We start from the raw sequence: 18,547 nt of genomic DNA on the forward strand, positions 1-18,547 counted from the left end.
TAAACAAAGCTTCCCGTTTTCTCGCTATCTTTACCGTGTTGACGAACGTCGAGAAACCTTTGCGCTGCCCGTCTGTCTACTCTGTTGCTGTTATAGGCCTCATGTGTGCATTGACCTTAAGCAGGACACAGCACGGATCCCTTGCAAGTTGATTTTTTTTTTGTTAACGCGCTCAATAAGTTCCGACATTCGTTCAGTGTTGGGCTGATGTTTGACGTCGAAGAAAGTTGGCAAATCTCGTCGTCCTCTTTTAAGAGTTTTCTCGACATCTCGAACGATCACGGACATCAGGTTAGACAGACATCAATGGGGATTGGTGGCGGTTCGATTGGCTGGGGACAAAAGTTGTCCTTCGGCACCGGTCATGTACTTAACGACCTGTGCGCCAGTGTCTGGTTCAGCTACCTTCTCGTCTATCTACAGTACGTTCTACTGGTAAAATAACAAATTTTTATTACTATATCAAATGTTATATTCCAGCTCTGATTCTTTTTTTTTTATGGCTACTATTTTCAGATTCCCAGTGGACTGTCCGGCATCATTTTGCTGATTGGTCAAGTCGCCGATGCCATTGCAACTCCTTTGGTGGGAATCTTATCCGATCACGGCCAATGCTGCTGCATTGGTGGACAAAACCTGTGCAATTATGGCAAACGAAAGATATGGCATCTCATCGGTCAGTTTCGTGTTTACACTTTGACTTACAGTTTACTAACATAATTAATTACCACCGCCAGGCTCGATTTGCGTGATCGTCTCCTTTCCGCTCATGTTCGTCGGCTGCATGGGCCTTTGTGAATCGTCCAACGGTATCGGTTACTTGGTCATTCTCATTGCTCTCGTTTGTGTTTTCCAATTCGGTTGGGCCTCTGCTCAAATTTCCCACTTGGCCATGATTCCCGAACTGACGCATGTTGAAGCCGAGCGTGATGAACTCAACATCATCAGGTATATATGATTGAGCGAAATATGAATCAAACAAGATTTAAAAATGAAATAATATTTTTTTATCGCCAGGTTTTCATTCGATATCATCACCGATATTTTAGTCTATGCCATCGCGCTTCTCATCTTCGCGCAAAGTAGCCACAGTTTATCTCAAGTCACCGCCGAAAACGGCGTAGACTTTATGGTAATTTCCCACTCAACTTATCGGCTTTTCTATTATACAATTATTCTATGTTCAATTCGCTCAGGTTCTGGCTATATCTATCACTGGTATCGGTATAGTGTTTACAATAATCTTTCACGTCGGCGTTAATGAAAAGCCAATCAAGATTGAAAGACCTCCCGCTATTATGGGCACAGCTGCCGTCACTTTGAAAAGCCAGTGGCTCGGATGGTTTTACAACTGGCATTTCTACCGGGTAAATAATTAGACGATGAAGTTAATATTATTAAAACAAAACGGAAAGGCTTATTCGAGTGTTTTTAATAGGTGGGAGTCTTGTACACTGCTGCCCGTCTAGCTCACAATACTTCTATAGTTTTCGTGCCACTTTACCTGCAAGAGACTAAACAATCGGCAGAGGTATTAACTTAATGCCAGTCATCGTGAGTCCTTAATCTTACTCACTGGTGTACCATTTGTTTTTTTAAATAGATGTTGGCTTTGATTCCTTTGGTGATGAACGTCGCTGGGCTGATCGGTTCCGGCTTACTCAAAATCACCATCAAATTGTACGGCAAAAAAGCCTCCTACGGAATGGCTTCACTTATGGGGTTGATTAGTTGCATCTGGCTAGTCATTGACATCAATTTATCTGAGAATGCTAGTGCACTGGACCCTTCGTTGGGTCCACCTTCTTCGGACAACGCGCAATTCTATCTGCTGGCCTCGATGATGGGCGGCGGGGCCGCCATGGTTGTTATCTTGTCCCTGACGTCCGCAGCCGACCTCATCGACAGCAATACGGTAACATAAATGTCACTCTTCCTATTGATAAATATACAACTGCCTCTAATGTAACACGCAACTTTGCGACTCGCAGGAAACGTCCGCATTCGTTTACGGTTGCATGAGCTTCTGCGACAAAATGTCTAGCGGCATTATGGTCGCCGTGATTCAGGGATTGCACAGGTAATTTATCGTTTTTTACTCAGCAATGGAAAGTTGATAAACATATCTTTATTCACAGTTGGGTTTGCCAAGACGGCTGTACTTACTTCTACGCCCAAGTGCTCATCTACGGCGTGGGCATTCCGTTTATCTTTGTCATAATATCGAGCTTGCTAGGCCCCAAATCTCAGGGTAACCACGTCGAAGCGAAAGACGTCAAGAACTATGGAACATGTCGAACTGAAGAGACGACGTCATTGATCGAATACGTCCACTAATTTCCGTTTAGAAGAATATTTAAATTCAAATCTAATTTACCTAATATCGAGTTATTGATTGATCCACTGTGTTTGCGAAATCTGAATAAATGTTCGTACTTGTTGAGGGTAATCGCGTAGGAAGAACTTTGTTCATTCCATCAAAGCATTCGAAACAGGTTTTACTCGAACTTCGGCAGGCTGTACTGCGCACTCAAAGTAACATCTAAGTAGCCTATTATAGTGCAACTTGTAGGCATATACCGCATATTTGCTTTCACAGTTACAATCCTCTTAAAGATTTTCGTACCAGGTTCAGTAATTCTATCAAGTATCAAGGCTCGAGATTGCTATTTCTTGAAAATTTCTTAGGCCTTATTTTGCGCAAAAGGTACCATTTCCCTGAAGGATTGTAATTAATTTCTGAGGGAAGCTAACAACAAGGGGAATCCCCTACACTACACAGCATCTAGCGAAGAAGGAAATAAATATGGAATGCTGCCATCTAGCAATTTAAAAAAACACACTTTTGCAGTATTTGAAAAATAAGGAATTAATCAATTTCTAGGTTTCTAGGTCGTTGGCTCGTACAAGTGGTAAATAATTGTTGAAGTTTAACTTCCAACTGCTTTCAACCAACTTTCCATTTTTTTTTAAATTTCTAGTGATTAGATTTAAAATTGCGTCGTGGGGTTTCACCATTTCACCGTCGTGGGATTCAAATATGTATAGTTTATATCTTTTGCTTTCTTATATTTTACGTCATAAGTATATATTTCCTACGGGAACCTCACAACCCAAATTGATGTATTTTTATTTGTCATTACAAACTTAGCACCATTTTGAAAAAGCCGCCATAGTTATTCTTTATTGGCCACCTAGTAGTGGAATTTTGAACTGCTCCATCGAATCATGATTGCTTGTTGTCGTCTGCCTTATTGACTTATTTCCGCGTGGCGTGCTTTATAGACCTTTTTCACAATGCGGAAAGTCGGGATTTTCCAATCCGGCAACGCCGTAATCGGCCATTTTAGTTCCCATTATTTTTTCCCTGTGTAAATTTCCATAAGGAATCGGGGTACCTTTAGTTTTAATTCATTATTTAATTATTGGTTTCTTACAGCCAATTTATTTTTCATCGATCGTGTTCCCCGATGAATTGGTAACATTTTCATGTATGGTACATTTTACTTGCGGTTTATACTAATTATGTAATTCGAACTTTATTAGGTTGTTTTGATTCTGGTATGTCAAAACAGACATGTTATGTGCTTGGCTGCGGTGCTGTAACTTTTGCTTCCCAAAAGTGAATGTTAATGGACATCTAGAATATGGGGTTTCTAAAAGTAGGAGACAGGTATATGGCTGCTGAAAAGAACAAATTTGAGAGAAAAAGGTTTATAAAAATATACAGCAGAGTATGTAGTCAACATTTTACTTCTGGTAACATAGTAAATTTTTTAAAGTAATTCATATTATTGAGTCGTGTTGGAAATATTTATGTGAAATAATTAACTAAGTAACATGTTTTTAACTGCACCAACACATAATAATGAGCAAAATTCCATTGAGATTGCTACTGTTGAAAGAATTAGTCGCTCTCTAAGAAGGCAGGTTGCTGGGACATGTTCAACGATGTAAGAGGATGGTATGTTATTTATATTGATTATGTCATTTATAACATTACTTAACATATCTCATCATTTTCTTCCATAGACACACATTCCACAAGACGTAGTTACTGATTTCATGAAAGATACAACTGTACCTGAGGGTACAATGCAGAACACGTTTGATGAACACATCAACACATTGGTGAATCAAGTAACAATCAGAATCCATCTACCTGCAAAACAGTCATTGGTTCTTCGAATAAAAAGTATTGAAAAATGAGAAATAATTACTAGTTGAAGCAGTGTCACGTCACGTCTTCAGTATTTTTATTAAAAACTTTATTTCATGTTTAATACAATGTTTCACTCGAAAAAAGAACTGTGAGTTTTCTTAAAATTACTAACGAAATAAAGATAATGAATCAGATAATATGGTGAAAAACGTCAGAGTATGGAACAAAATGTTGAGAAATCACAGTTGAATGAGTACATTTTAAACTAGTTTACCCTAAATACTTTCAAGGGAATTTTTCAGTCCCTCTTTCCGATTAAACTTAACCATAGACAAAAATTAATGCGTAAATCAATTGAAAAACTCGAATCAGTAAACCCAGTTTCCGTTGTTGTTGATGCTCTCATCAGGAACTGAATCAAAACAAACAACTTCAAGTCCTGATATTATAATAAGTAGTTAATGTTAAAATGTATAGATAAATATGAAAATGTTACCAATTCATCGGGGAACACGATCGATGAAAAATAAATTGGCTGTAAGACACCAATAATTAAAAAATTAATTTAAACCAAAGGTACCCCGATTCCTTATGGGAATTTACACAGGGAAAAAATAATGGGAACTAAAATGGCCGATTACGGCGTTGCCGGATTGGAAAATCCCGACTTTCCGCATTGTGAAAAAGGTCTATTGAACTTTTTGGTTGGTTAAAATGCAAAATGGTTATGACCGAAGAAAAGAAACTTGAGTTGATTTCTTTATCACTATTCCATGGAATATTTGTTGTTAAGACTATGTGAAATGGAAAGAATATAAAAAAACGGACACAGACAAACAGTAAATTAATTTTTTAAGATTAAATTCTGTTGGTTTGGGTACAAAGTGCATTAACAAACTGTTGAGAAAACAGCAAGTTTTTCTGTTGGATGTTGGTTAGTTTACTAAATTTTCATTTATTAATTAACAGATTATGCACACATTATGCATGGAAATATTTCGAAACAGGATGTTGAAGATCTCAAGAGGTCACTATTTTACTGTATTAATCATCAATATCATTATTTAACTGCGGAGGTAAAGCTTCCTTTTTTTTAGGTCTTGTAGGTCTGAATGCCATCTCTGATTTAGAAGAAGGTGTGCTCTATCATAGATAGTTCAGTTTGCAAAAGGGAATTTTTGACACAGACCTGTCTTTACAAAGTCCAAAACTACTTTAGCGTAAGTACCAGTAATCACATTGGTTAGGTGAGCTAAAATTAGTTGTTGTATAGTTGAGGTAAACCAAGAAGAAGATGAGCCAGCCATCACATTCAAAATTTCATTAGAGCTTGTTAATTGTATTTCTTTAATCATAGACCACATAACAATACATTAGAGTCTGGTTTTTTAATTAAATATCCATATTTTACCACATAGGTAAGGGCTGGAAGAACTGTCAATTGAAGAATGTCAAAATTGTCGGAGATCAAAAAAAGAAAACAGAAGACGGATGGTGACGTCTCTTACTAACAGATACAACACAGAAGAATATCGTTGAGTCTGGACCTTACCCCAACAAGGATGGTGAAGGAGTCTTGTCCTGTCCTCTTTCCCAATTGTTGACTCTCTAAAAAGAACATCCCAATGGAGAAGAACATATCTAAAATGTTACATGTCAGTTTTCAGCTGCAATGTTGGTGGAGGAATAACGCTGGACAGATCAAGCTGAATTATTCACATCCAAAACATCAAACAAAGAAAAAGTGAATCATATTGTTGGAAAATGTTTAGTGACTGTATTCTAGGTAATTGAATTTGTACAAATTTTTAAGCTAATAAAACTGTCTTTATCTTTTGTGATAACGAATAAGCCAGGTGCATTATCTACGTTATCTCCAATAAAAACCGAATTAGGTCAAGATTTTGGCATTAGATTTTTCTACCTCGTCATGCTTGAAGCAACAATTGAGATTAACACACTTAGGCTACACCTACTAACATGAGTTGACTCGACACTTTGACGACGCATAATTGTGAGATGGTGTTGTCAAGCCAGCGTCATAACAAGGTTAAAGGGGAAGAGAGACAAAATAACTGTTTCAAGGCTGTTCGCTACCAAACGATGTTGAGTTCAAATTGGGTCAATAAAGGTTACTCCTCCCTTCAACTGCTCCATTTTCATCTGACCTCGAATACTGGAAAATACCTCCAGGGGTTTTGCTGCGGGAAATCGGCGTGCCGATGGGCATTCCAGAGGCCAAAAAATGCTCAGTAGTCCACGTATTCGCACGGTGTTCACTTGTCTCTAGTTTGCTGCTGTAGTTTTGCATCTTCACGCCTTTGCACTTGGATTAATTGCGTTTTATGCATTGCCTACACAATTTGTCGTGGTTTCTCTGTAGTGTTTTGTGTCGTTGATGGTCGTAGATTTCGTTTTACTATCTCATCACTATATCACCAAAATTGCATCTGCACTAAAATAGTCTTGTAGTGTTCGTAGATTGATTCACCTTATTTGTTGTCCACACCAGTAGCTACCTAATTAGAGTAAGCCAATCTAGATAAGGTTGTTAAAGTTAAGCATAAAATAAGGATATTGTAGGTTAAGACGTTAAGCTAAGCTAAGGCTATTGTAGGTTAAGCTAAGCTAAGGCTATTGTAGGTTAAGCTAAGTTAAGGTTTAAGTTCACGATAGAGTTAGTTGCCAATTTACTGTGGTGCCTCTGTGGTGTGGAAAATTCGTCTTTACCAATCCCCAACCCTTACGTGTCAACTAATAATCCTTTTTCTTTCACTTTCAGGAAATTGTGAATCTAAATTGAATGTTTTAGCTGTATATTTTCTATTTTTGCTTAATTGATTGTGGTTTAAAAAACTATAAAGTTTATCCACCATTTGTCGTTGATGTAATTAGGATCATGGACAGGAGACGATCGCCGCCGCCACTACAAGATCGTCGCTTCAAGATAGGACCCTGGCCCACGGGTCGAAGGTAAATTTCATTTGATTTCAAATGCCTTAAACTTCTTTTATTAATGTTTTTGGATTTTCTTAGACTGGAGAGGATCGCTGCCGCCGCCGTCACCACTGGAGCCGCTTCAAGATCGCCGCACGCTAGGACCTTCGCCAATGGATGTCAGGTATATTGTTTTCTTCTAAGTGTCTAACCATACTTTTTTAATGTACTCTAGATGGGACCCAGGACCAAGGAGGATCGCCGCCGCCACTACAAGATCGTCGCTTCAAGATAGGACCCTGGCCCACGGGTCGAAGGTAAATTTCATTTGATTTCAAATGCCTTAAACTTCTTTTATTAATGTTTTTGGATTTTCTTTAGACTGGAGAAGATCGCCGCCGCCACCGCCGCCGCCACCGCCACCACCGGAGCCGCTTCAAGATCGCCGCACGCTAGGACCTTCGCCAATGGATGACAGGTATATTGTTTTATTCTAAGTGTCTAACCATACTTTTTTAATGTACTCTAGATGGGACCCAGGACCAAGGAGGATCGCCGCCGCCACTACAAGATCGTCGCTTCAAGATAGGACCCTGGCCCACGGGTCGAAGGTAAATTTCATTTGATTTCAAATGCCTTAAACTTCTTTTATTAATGTTTTTGGATTTTCTTTAGACTGGAGAAGATCGCCGCCGCCACCGCCGCCGCCACCGCCACCACCGGAGCCGCTTCAAGATCGCCGCACGCTAGGACCTTCGCCAATGGATGACAGGTATATTGTTTTCTTCTAAGTGTCTAACCATACTTTTTTTATGTACTCTAGATGGGACCCAGGACCAAGGAGGATCGCCGCCGCCACTACAAGATCGTCGCTTCAAGATAGGACCCTGGCCCACGGGTCGAAGGTAAATTTCATTTGATTTCAAATGCCTTAAACTTCTTTTATTAATGTTTTTGGATTTTCTTTAGACTGGAGAAGATCGCCGCCGCCACCGCCGCCGCCACCGCCACCACCGGAGCCGCTTCAAGATCGCCGCACGCTAGGACCTTCGCCAATGGATGACAGGTATATTGTTTTCTTCTAAGTGTCTAACCATACTTTTTTTATGTACTCTAGATGGGACCCAGGACCAAGGAGGATCGCCGCCGCCACTACAAGATCGTCGCTTCAAGATAGGACCCTGGCCCACGGGTCGAAGGTAAATTTCATTTGATTTCAAATGCCTTAAACTTCTTTTATTAATGTTTTTGGATTTTCTTTAGACTGGAGAAGATCGCCGCCGCCACCGCCGCCGCCACCGCCACCACCGGAGCCGCTTCAAGATCGCCGCACGCTAGGACCTTCGCCAATGGATGACAGGTATATTGTTTTCTTCTAAGTGTCTAACCATACTTTTTTTATGTACTCTAGATGGGACCCAGGACCAAGGAGGATCGCCGCCGCCACTACAAGATCGTCGCTTCAAGATAGGACCCTGGCCCACGGGTCGAAGGTAAATTTCATTTGATTTCAAATGCCTTAAACTTCTTTTATTAATGTTTTTGGATTTTCTTTAGACTGGAGAAGATCGCCGCCGCCACCGCCGCCGCCACCGCCACCACCGGAGCCGCTTCAAGATCGCCGCACGCTAGGACCTTCGCCAATGGATGACAGGTATATTGTTTTCTTCTAAGTGTCTAACCATACTTTTTTTATGTACTCTAGATGGGACCCAGGACCAAGGAGGATCGCCGCCGCCACTACAAGATCGTCGCTTCAAGATAGGACCCTGGCCCACGGGTCGAAGGTAAATTTCATTTGATTTCAAATGCCTTAAACTTCTTTTATTAATGTTTTTGGATTTTCTTTAGACTGGAGAAGATCGCCGCCGCCACCGCCGCCGCCACCGCCACCACCACCACCGGAGCCGCTTCAAGATCGCCGCACGCTAGGACCTTCGCCAATGGATGTCAGGTATATTGTTTTCTTCTAAGTGTCTAACCATACTTTTTTTATGTACTCTAGATGGGACCCAGGACCAAGGAGGATCGCCGCCGCCACTACAAGATCGTCGCTTCAAGATAGGACCCTGGCCCACGGGTCGAAGGTAAATTTCATTTGATTTCAAATGCCTTAAACTTCTTTTATTAATGTTTTTTTTTATTTTCTTTAGACTGGAGAAGATCGCCGCCGCCACCGCCGCCGTCACCACTGGAGCCGCTTCAAGATCGCCGCACGCTAGGACCTTCGCCAATGGATGTCAGGTATATTGTTTTCTTCTAAGTGTCTAACCATACTTTTTTTTATGTACTCTAGATGGGACCCTGGACCAAGGAGGATCGCCGCCGCCACTACAAGATCGTCTCCGCCGCAGCAAAGGACTTCGAAGATCTTTAAATGGTACGGTATTACTTTTTCTTGCCTAAGGTTGTGTGAGTGTTTTATTGTGTTAAATGTGTGTTTGTGTAAGTATGATTTTCTTGTTTATTCCCTCTCCAATATAACCTGAACCACCTTAACCACAATTATGGCATATCATTATGGTCTAGAAACAGTAGTCACTTTGGTTTTGCTGCTGGTCTAGTTTTACTTTATTTATAGTTTTAGTTTAGTTTTAGTTTAGTAGTTTTATTTTAGTGTTCTAGACGGTGGATTAGTGTTGTAGTTTAGTTTTGATTTAGTTTTAGTTTAGTTTTAGTTTGAATTAGTGTTTTACTCGGTGAATTTTTCCATACATATCTGAAGTATTTTTGTTTGGCAACGTCATATACTCATATGGATCGCATGTTCGCATCATTCGTCAATTCGTCTGTGGCTTGTTCTGGTCTGATCTGTTCGTTCGTATTGTTTCTCCCAAGTCCCAACATTGGTAAGAGTGAGTGACTCACACTGCGTTGAAGAATAGAAGGAAATTAATCATTTTATAAATAAACAATTATGTGAAGGTTCAATCAATCAAGTATCAGGAAAGTTCAAAGTGATAAATTATTGAAGTTTGAATCTGGTTCAAACATGGACATAAATTTCAAAAGTTGTTTTAAAACTAGGTAACATGAACCAGAATTCACATTCACATTGTCCTCAATGCTAATGAGGACAATATACAAAGAGCTTGTGGGCTAGGCTGCAGGCCGAAGAAGAAATGCAAGATTGGGGTTACAACATTTTCCAATATTGAAAAATTTGCAATCACTACTACGATGATTTAAGATGATTAATTGCAACAGAATCCAAATCGAGTAACAAAAAAATTATTGAAGGTAAACATTTCCTCTTTCTCTCTGATTTTATGAAACATTTCTGTTTGCAACTAAATTTTTAACTTGACAACTCTAGAACATCCAGAACAAGTCATCTTTGTTGAAAGTTAAATCAAGCTTCCGCAATGAAGTGCAGACTCACGGATTAGGGTGTGTTAACTGTTGACTCCACAGTCCACACAATTCTATAAAACCAGGAAAGAAAGATCTCATTCTCATGCAGTGGCAATAGTTGAAGAAAAGTTGTCCCAAAATCAAGAATTGACACAGAACTTGACACTTGTAACTTCAAGCAACCCTTAAACTTGTGTAACTTAAAGTTTGAAAAGGATTTGAATAGAGAAAACTCTCAAAACATTTGAGAAAGAGCTGAAACACGGAATTCCAATGGGTCAAAACTGGAGAGTTCTCATTCATTGGCGCCTACCACATCTTATTGGTCTCGGTCTACAACGGAAGAAGAAAATGCAACGATGTAGGGCGTTGATAAAGTTGCACTCATCCCCTGACTGCAGAAGAAGAGAGATCCAGGTCTTCTATTTAATGGCTTCAACCCGATGGCTTTCACGTGACACGAGTCTTCACATATTGCTGGATTCGATTGACGACTCGTTTTCATAAAAAAAGGACAACCACGCAAGCGGACCTCAGGCGAGAGACGATTTTGAAAATGGTTTATCCCGACTGCTAGTTCAGCAGACGAATCTAGGTTTAGAACTTGATAACATTACTGGACTGGACACTCAAAGCCTTCAATCAATTCCTGCTGAAAAATGAAACTTCGTTCTCGGCCTACGTTAGAAGAGTCTTTGCAGGTCGACCATCCGTGCAACTAGAACACGCCCGAAGAAAAATTACCGACTTCGACGAATCTTTATACGCTCACGTGTTCACTGAAGAAGTTGATCGTTTTATCGTGAGACGTGATCGGCAGGCAGTGCTATTGCAGAAGATTTTGCACTTGACGTCATCCCCGAATTTGTTTTCAAAAATGCTTATTTGGAATTGGGTAATTCTCTGGTGGTCCTTCAGCGAAAATCGATAATTTGGCAGCCATCGTCGCTTCTGCCCCAATTACAAGAACCCATCCTTGCCGATTTGTTTGGTATATCACAATTTAAAATTACGTGCTTGTTTCTCTGATTTGAATTTATATTTTTAGAATTACAGAAGAAAAATCGAACGTTGGCTGAGGCTCGGTCTGTTCTCATTTCTGCCATGACACGTCTTCCCTCGTGATACCAAGCCACTAATCACAAGCAAAGTGGGCAATCATCCAGATTCACACTCACATTTCCTAAACTGAAATTAGAAACGAAACTAAACGTTAATCAGGTTAGTGCTGCAACTACCCTTTGTACTTACTTTTACCATAGAATTTTAACGCCACTCGCATCTGTGCTAATTATATAACCCAATTACAAGATGCGGAGTGAAGGCTTTTTTTCCCGTTCGGAGCACAATATTTTTTGTCAACTTCCCCTGTATAAGATTTGAACTCGCCCCGGTGGCCATGCTGCAGCAGCATGTGCATATGGTGGTTATCAATACCTCTGCTCAGTTATCTTACAAACGAATGCACATTACATGTTTGACATATGCAAAACGCTCTGTCGCTGTGCCGTCAAGTCCCACACGCAACTTCATACTATGCAATAGCAAAGGTACAGGAATACGAAACCATTTCATTTCCGCTCAGCTACCGAGAGATTAATGAAGTGAGGTTGTGATAGGTTTATGAAGTAGCTATATTTCGACAATCCTGATATTTTTTTGTAATAGCGCTACCAACTTGTACCGTAAGATTTAATATCCCTTTTTTTTACTATCCTAGTTGATCTCTATTAATTCAGATTCCCTTACTACCCTTCTAAGCTTCTACTCAACTGTCAACACCTTTCACTCATATAGTTGACCATTTGGATGATCAGACAAAATCTCTTAAAATTTGAAGCAGAAATACCAGAGTAACTAGTCTGTTTTACATTAATAAGAGACTACGCCAGTTTTCGTTGTGGCTAGTCATGCAGAATCAACATTTTAGAGCGTGTGGTATTCCTCTGTGCATTTACATTTCTCGCATACATAAGCTGCCCATAGATCTAGACTTAGAAAGTTCTCTCTTTTATTGCGCCTTTTTTACCATTTGTTTTCAATTATCTGGCTCTTCTCTTCTCTCCCCCCCCCCCCTTTTCATCGAAGAACTGCGCTTCACTTTCTAAAACAAGAACTTAGGGTAAAATAAAAACTCTTTCGAAGTTCTATTCCCGGGTGTTCAACAGCTCGTTGTTTATTCCCCCTCTCTCGTTATGCAACAATTATGTGGTAGTGGCCTCAAATTCTTGTTAATTAGAACAATTATTCCAATTTCCAATTGATTTACCGAAAATTTATTTACTTTTTAAAATCATTTCCCTTAACTGTTGAGTAAAATGTGCCGAGGTAACAGTAAATAGCTACCATAGAAGGAACAAATACGATTAGAAAATATTTGCACTAAATTCGAGCTTGTTTACAATGCAGTAATACGCAAGACTTCCGCGTCTTTGGGTGCTGTACAAGAAGGTCGGCGGTGCGGGGACCATCTAGCATGGTTAGACAGTCAAAATCAAATCAAATGCGTTAGATACATCAGGGGAGGTCCTACGTGACGATCTTTGAAACGAAGATCTGGAAGAGACGATCTTGAAGTGAGAAGAAGTTGTACAAGGAAGGTCAGCCGGGGGGGTATCGGCCTTTCGTCTTATGACCTTATTAATAATATTTAAACCTTTTCTGGTACGAGATTGATTTCTTTCCTTCGATTAATGCTTATTTCAAGGTGATCCCGTACACTGATTTGTCGTTTTTTTGTTTACCTGTTTAATTACCATTGCCAACCTGTCGAGGATGGTTTACACCAGTTTACGCAACACGCTTATGGTGTTTGCCTTTCTCTTTTTCGATTGTAGAACTGTAGTAAGGTTTTTTTCTTTTTCCATCGAAGGGTGACAACCAACATCTCTTTTATGAGAGAACGAAAAACCAGGTGGGAGCAAGAGTGGACTGGTTAGTCTATATAAACCCCGTTTGGCTGTGGACGGGTCCATCGAGTGTTCAACTCAAGAACGAATTCCACCGACATATTCCGGCGTAACAAGTATTTTGTACATATTTTGTATTGTTATTTTAGTTTTTGTATTTTATCTTGTATTTTGATTATTTTATTTATTTTGATTATTTATTTTTTTTATTTTTGCTAGTTTACATTTTGTTTGTATTTTATTCGATTTTTTAACAGGTATTTTGTACAGACATTTTGGCGTAACAGTCGTTTGTTACTCTTCACTCATCAACCACGGTATTAAAAATTATTCTATTTTAAAAACAGTTTAAGTTATAATATTTCTAAGGATAAAGTATTTCGACGCAATGTCATGCATTTTATTTATTTTTATTTATTTATTTTTATTTATTTATTTTTTCATAGAAAGATCGCAGTTAATTAACCAAAAACAGTTTGTTTCGCCATAACAAAGAGTCAAGGGAAAGCCCCGGACAAACCCGTTCTTGTTATAAGAACATCAAGCATTCAAGGAAATGTTTGCTTCAGCAATAATATTTGCAGCTGCTGTCCCACTGGTATTGGCAAACAACGCGCCAACCTATTCTAGTGATGTCTCCAGTACGGAAGACCATTCTTGTGAGAGTTGTCCTCCGCTTAATGGTGCAAAAGTTCCACAAAATGGAAAACCGTCTAATTCTTCTTATCCTGATGATGGCTGTGGAGACTATTCTGTCCGATTTAAGGGCGATGGGTACTGTTATCCTCTTCTGAAGATAGGCCCTTGCGAGAATGTGTTATTTTGGATTACGGTCGACCCGTATACTTACGAGGTGGGATTTTAGATCTTTTTAGAATTAATACTGAACTTGTATTTTATCAGATGTTATTTTATTTTTTACTTTTAGGGAATATGCACTCCTCGCCTTTGTGGCAGAGAAAAAGTGTTCGTCGGTCGAGATGGTCTATGTCACGATATTTACGATACTAAAGAGTGTCGTGGAGGTAGGCGTCTTTATTACTCGGCTTACGGAGATCCAATTTGTGATTGTCCTGTTGGGCAATATCCATTCCCATCAGAGGAAGACGATTGCGTTCCTTTATTTACCCAAGGTACAGTAAACGCCAATTTTCCCAAATTATTTGTTAATTAATTTCTTTTTATGATTTTTTTTAAGGACCGTGTCCAACCAATCAGGTTGTATCCGTTAGTTCATCGGGTAAATTAGAGTGTTTCCCCAACACTTGTCAACTCGTTGATAGATACCAGGACTTTCTCCTGCAATTGGTCCCAGTTAAACAATCAAGAATAAGTAACGATGACGAAGACGATGAATATGGATACTGCTGTGCGTTAGGCACTCGTGGACCTTGCTCACCTTCTGAACTTTTTGGTTACAACATCTTTCACTGTCAGGGAGAGTGTGTTGACATGGATGACCCTAGAACGCCGTACTTTTTTTCTCCGGAAGAGAACGCAATTTTAGATGACATCTTTGATTGGGCCGCAAACGAACCCATAACAACAAAGAATAACAAAAGTAATACGTTTTTCGTGCACAATGGTTATCAAGAAAACGAAGACAAGGGATTAATACTTTTGGGATATTCCAACAGCCAAGTAGAATTCCAACATCTCTCCTAAATCCCTGTCAACCCGGCGGTCGAAACGGAAATAATTTCAAGTGTGCAAATCCTTTGGTGTAAGTTATTTACATGCATTTTAGCAAACATTTAAGGACACTTGATAATTTATGTAATAATATCTTCACAGTCCCAGTAGACCCAGACGCGACGTTAGTAAGCCTGTCAGTCCTGCTTTCGGTTGCCCATCAAATGATTTCTTGCAAGCTACTGGACAATGCGGTAGCAACCGTGGGCCAGCTAGCTGCGGATCTTCTTACAAGTTCATCAAAGCTACAAACCAATGTGGACCAATTCGCTTTTGAATTAAATTCGCTTTTGAATTAAAGAAGATAGTGGATAATCCTGAAATTCAACACAACTGATTTTCTAATTGATGCGAAAATACAAGTTTCTTAATATCGCACAGTTAGTAAAATCACTCAAGTTTTCTTTTGTTCAAGGACTTCAAGCTGACTTAATTTAACTAAGATATTTTATAGTATGCTTACTTATACCAACATGATGAATAGGTGACTGCTGTATGAGACGATTTCTGGATATTGACGATTTTAAAGCTGATGATTTTGTTATGAAGGGATGATTCCCCTTCCGAAGATTCCCATGGACATGGCTGTTTAAATTTCGTGATCTTTTGATAAATACATCAGATTAATGCACTTACTAATTGTTAAAATTAAAGATTTATTCAGTGACTGCTTTACCGAAATTGTATTTAAAGATTAAGGAGAATTTATTAAGATTGCTGAAATTCGATAGCACAATATTTTCAAACCGATTTTTTTATTAACACACTTAACTTCGGATTGGAGGAAAGAAAGGTCCAGAAATCTCCCACTAGGTGACAGTGCAGTTTGACAACAACAATGGCTGCCATTCCCTATATTGGTTAGTGCTTAGTGGTCTGTCAGTCTGTCTTTCACATTTCGATGCACTGGATGCAGCATTAAGGTGGATATTTTTAAAATGTTTGTTTTAGCAGATTAAGTATTGCAAAACTAAATTAGTGGGTCGTGCCGGTGCGTGAAGTGTTAACTCGTGTGAAAGTGTTAACTCAACCCGAAAAAAAGTCGCAAATCACCATGTATCTTGGAGACATATATTACGTGAGTTTCAAAGTTACTTGCCTTTGTTTGTGTGTTAGTTTTTTCAATTGAGTGTCAACGAGCTAAAGCGGACATTTTTTTCATGTAAACGTTTCTTTTTTCTGACGCTAGACGAGTAGACAGCAAAGCATTTGATCATTTTCCGCTAAGTTAAGTTACGTTTACTTTGCACACCTCTCAAGAAATTTATCCTTGCTACTAAAAGACACTTTTGTGTGATAGCTGTCAGTTTCTGTTTCAGCAACAAAGCTCACTTGTTAGATTTTTAAATAATGTGTTTTTTTTTTCTACTTCCGGTTTTCTCATTTCAGTCAGTAGTTTAGTAAATATTCATCTGACACACAAAAGAACCACATATTCCTGATCCTCGTCAAATTTGTGGTAAAGTTCACGTTGTTTATATTACGTACGCGTACTTCCGGTTTCAAGAATTTTCCTGAACTATAGTTCAGGAAAATTCTCGATTTTGATCAAATTCTGGATTTCGTTTAAATTATACCAAATCGACCCCAAATTTCACGGAGATCACGAATATTTGGTTTATTTGGTCGGCAGCTCAATGGTTAAGGCGCTATCGCTTACTTCCGGTATACTTCCGAAAAATTTGCAAAAAAACTAGCAAATGAGCTTTGTTCTCTGTACAGCTCTAAGGATTAAATGCTAGGTTTTAAGCAAACAAATATGGACTTTTCAAGTGTTGTGAGTATCTTAAGACCACCTGCAAATACTGAGTTTTGAGACGTGTCAAATAGATGGCGTGTTGATTGTGTCAGTTATGGAATGGCGGTTTGCTGTCAAAAGTTAAGTGGTTAAGCTATCCTTTCTTCGAAAATTACCAATGAATTCATTGGTAAAATCTAGTGATTTCGTCTCTAACTTGTCGGTGATGTGTTCTATTCCGTGAATATGTTAGATAACCTTAATGTTTCTCATCAACTTATAGGAGGAAACGTGAAAGGGTCGTGGCCGTCGTGCAGCCTACCGTTAACTATTTTGTTCAAAGTCATTGTATTCTACTGAAGGTGCCATCGAAATGACAGGTAATATCCAACACTAGTTTTATCCATTTCATGTATTGCTGAAACATATATTCTTCTCGTCTTTTATCAGGAGTCATAATTATCTGCTGTTTGTATTGGACTTGCTAAATCACCCACAGCCCAGTATAGACCAATCTCTCATTTCATCTTCTCGAGAGAAGATTGGATAACTGATCGGTGGTTTCATGTGCAAGTTCACTGATCATGTCACTGAACTTTTTCTGTTGCAGTCTAATATGTATTCAAAGTATTGATCTCCACTTACGTCTATCTAATGTTTAAGAGACACTTTTTAGTGTATACTGATAATTGTTTATTCTTTTAGATCATAGACAAAAAGCACATTGATGACACAAATTATAAACCAGGTAACTTATTTTCTTTTTTTATTTATAGGTTCTAAACTTCAGGTTTCTAAATTTGCATGGCAGACTTTATGAGAAGTCATGTCCTTTCAAGAAAGTCAACAAGATTCCTTGTTTGCTAACCCGTTGGCTGCTACCCTTGAATCTCCCTTTATACTTTATTAAGCGGGCCATCTTTATTTGAGGTATTGTTTTCTGTTGCTACAATCTTGTTTGAATATTATTGCCATCCAAATAAATGTTCATTCTGCTTACAGGGAAATTCTTCGCTACTTGTCATGGACTTCATCCACTGGTGAAAACAACGAGAGAATGCTGCAATCCAAGACTGATAAATTGTTTAATCGTTAGATTAAATTACAAGTGCATATCTGGGCTCCCTTCTTTTCTGTGGCCCCGTTTCCCTAACTAACCACTAACCAACGCCCGCCGGTGGTCACTCACCCGCTGTGAAACCAGGAGGAGGGGAGGGCTCTGGTCGAACGGGGTCTTGGAAGGCGCATGATCCGATGAAAACTTTTGGAGGGTCATGAGTCTAACCCGGAAGCCTAGTATGACTACATCTCCCCAGTAAAACTTGCCTCGTACTTCTCTCTTCTTCTCGGTCCAGATAAATATCTCTGGGGGCCGTAGACATGTCCTATAACAGCATGTGCGAGTTAAACAAAGCAACCCACTACCCAATGAAACAAAAAGCCATGGTTTATTATTTGCGCAAATCTCCGTCAGTCAAGTTAAAAAAATTTCTAATTCAACAACTCGCGTAGAATTTTGCACTAGTCTATTAGTGCAAATCGCGATTCCATGTGTTTGGTAGTTAAGAAAATGGTTGTTTAAAAAACAAAACAATCGGGTGTTCTGAGTAGCAAAAAAAACTCACCATTGTTTGTTTTTTAAACAACCATCTTCTTAACTACCAATCACATAGGATCGCTATTTGCCCCAGTAAATTAGATGCAAAATTCGACAGAAGTTGTTGAGTTAGAAAAATTTGTAACTTGACTGACGCA

At 39.1% G+C, this 18,547-nt stretch overlaps 2 protein-coding genes and 2 long non-coding RNA genes across 9 annotated transcripts; all 4 read left to right on the forward strand.

The window, feature by feature from the left end:
• The first annotated feature begins 62 nt into the window (after positions 1–62).
• LOC124196299 (major facilitator superfamily domain-containing protein 12-like) lies at positions 63–2,444 on the forward strand. Its single transcript, XM_046591239.1, has 9 exons — positions 63–435; positions 517–676; positions 738–948; positions 1,018–1,132; positions 1,197–1,367; positions 1,439–1,531; positions 1,604–1,915; positions 1,992–2,080; positions 2,139–2,444. Exons 1-9 carry the CDS (start codon positions 208–210, stop codon positions 2,335–2,337), a joined length of 1,578 nt encoding a protein of 525 aa, XP_046447195.1. The 5' UTR covers positions 63–207; the 3' UTR covers positions 2,338–2,444.
• An 881-nt stretch (positions 2,445–3,325) lies between these two features.
• LOC124196301 lies at positions 3,326–4,308 on the forward strand. The gene is made up of 3 exons (XR_006875653.1): positions 3,326–3,478; positions 3,547–3,964; positions 4,033–4,308. It is a non-coding gene; the product is annotated as an uncharacterized LOC124196301 (long non-coding RNA).
• A 550-nt stretch (positions 4,309–4,858) lies between these two features.
• Positions 4,859–6,013, forward strand: LOC124196302. Of its 2 annotated transcripts, none has more exons than XR_006875655.1 (4): positions 4,859–5,001; positions 5,132–5,203; positions 5,260–5,382; positions 5,581–6,013. It is a non-coding gene; the product is annotated as an uncharacterized LOC124196302 (long non-coding RNA). The 2 variants fall into 2 exon arrangements; XR_006875654.1 differs by having other exon boundaries at positions 5,132–5,189.
• A 3,802-nt stretch (positions 6,014–9,815) lies between these two features.
• Positions 9,816–15,689, forward strand: LOC124195499. Of its 5 annotated transcripts, none has more exons than XR_006875232.1 (11): positions 9,816–10,339; positions 10,416–11,444; positions 11,502–11,674; positions 12,863–13,261; positions 13,326–13,478; positions 13,620–13,679; positions 13,809–14,215; positions 14,291–14,495; positions 14,561–14,923; positions 15,000–15,085; positions 15,157–15,689. XR_006875232.1 is itself a non-coding variant. In XM_046589933.1 (11 exons), the coding sequence occupies exons 8-10, from the start codon at positions 13,919–13,921 to the stop codon at positions 15,025–15,027; spliced, it is 969 nt and encodes a 322-aa protein (XP_046445889.1). In that variant the 5' UTR covers positions 9,839–10,339; positions 10,416–10,621; positions 10,680–11,444; positions 11,502–11,674; positions 12,863–13,261; positions 13,326–13,478; positions 13,620–13,679; positions 13,809–13,918; the 3' UTR covers positions 15,028–15,085; positions 15,157–15,689. The 5 variants fall into 5 exon arrangements, 4 of the variants coding, with proteins under 4 accessions (XP_046445889.1, XP_046445885.1, XP_046445886.1 ...); XM_046589933.1 differs by having other exon boundaries at positions 9,839–10,339; positions 10,416–10,621; positions 10,680–11,444; positions 14,561–15,085; XM_046589929.1 differs by having other exon boundaries at positions 9,839–10,339; positions 14,561–15,085.
• The last annotated feature ends 2,858 nt before the right edge of the window (positions 15,690–18,547 follow it).

Source organism: Daphnia pulex, chromosome 6 (genome assembly GCF_021134715.1).
Source record: "Daphnia pulex isolate KAP4 chromosome 6, ASM2113471v1".
Classification (NCBI taxonomy): Eukaryota; Metazoa; Arthropoda; class Branchiopoda; order Diplostraca; family Daphniidae; genus Daphnia; species Daphnia pulex.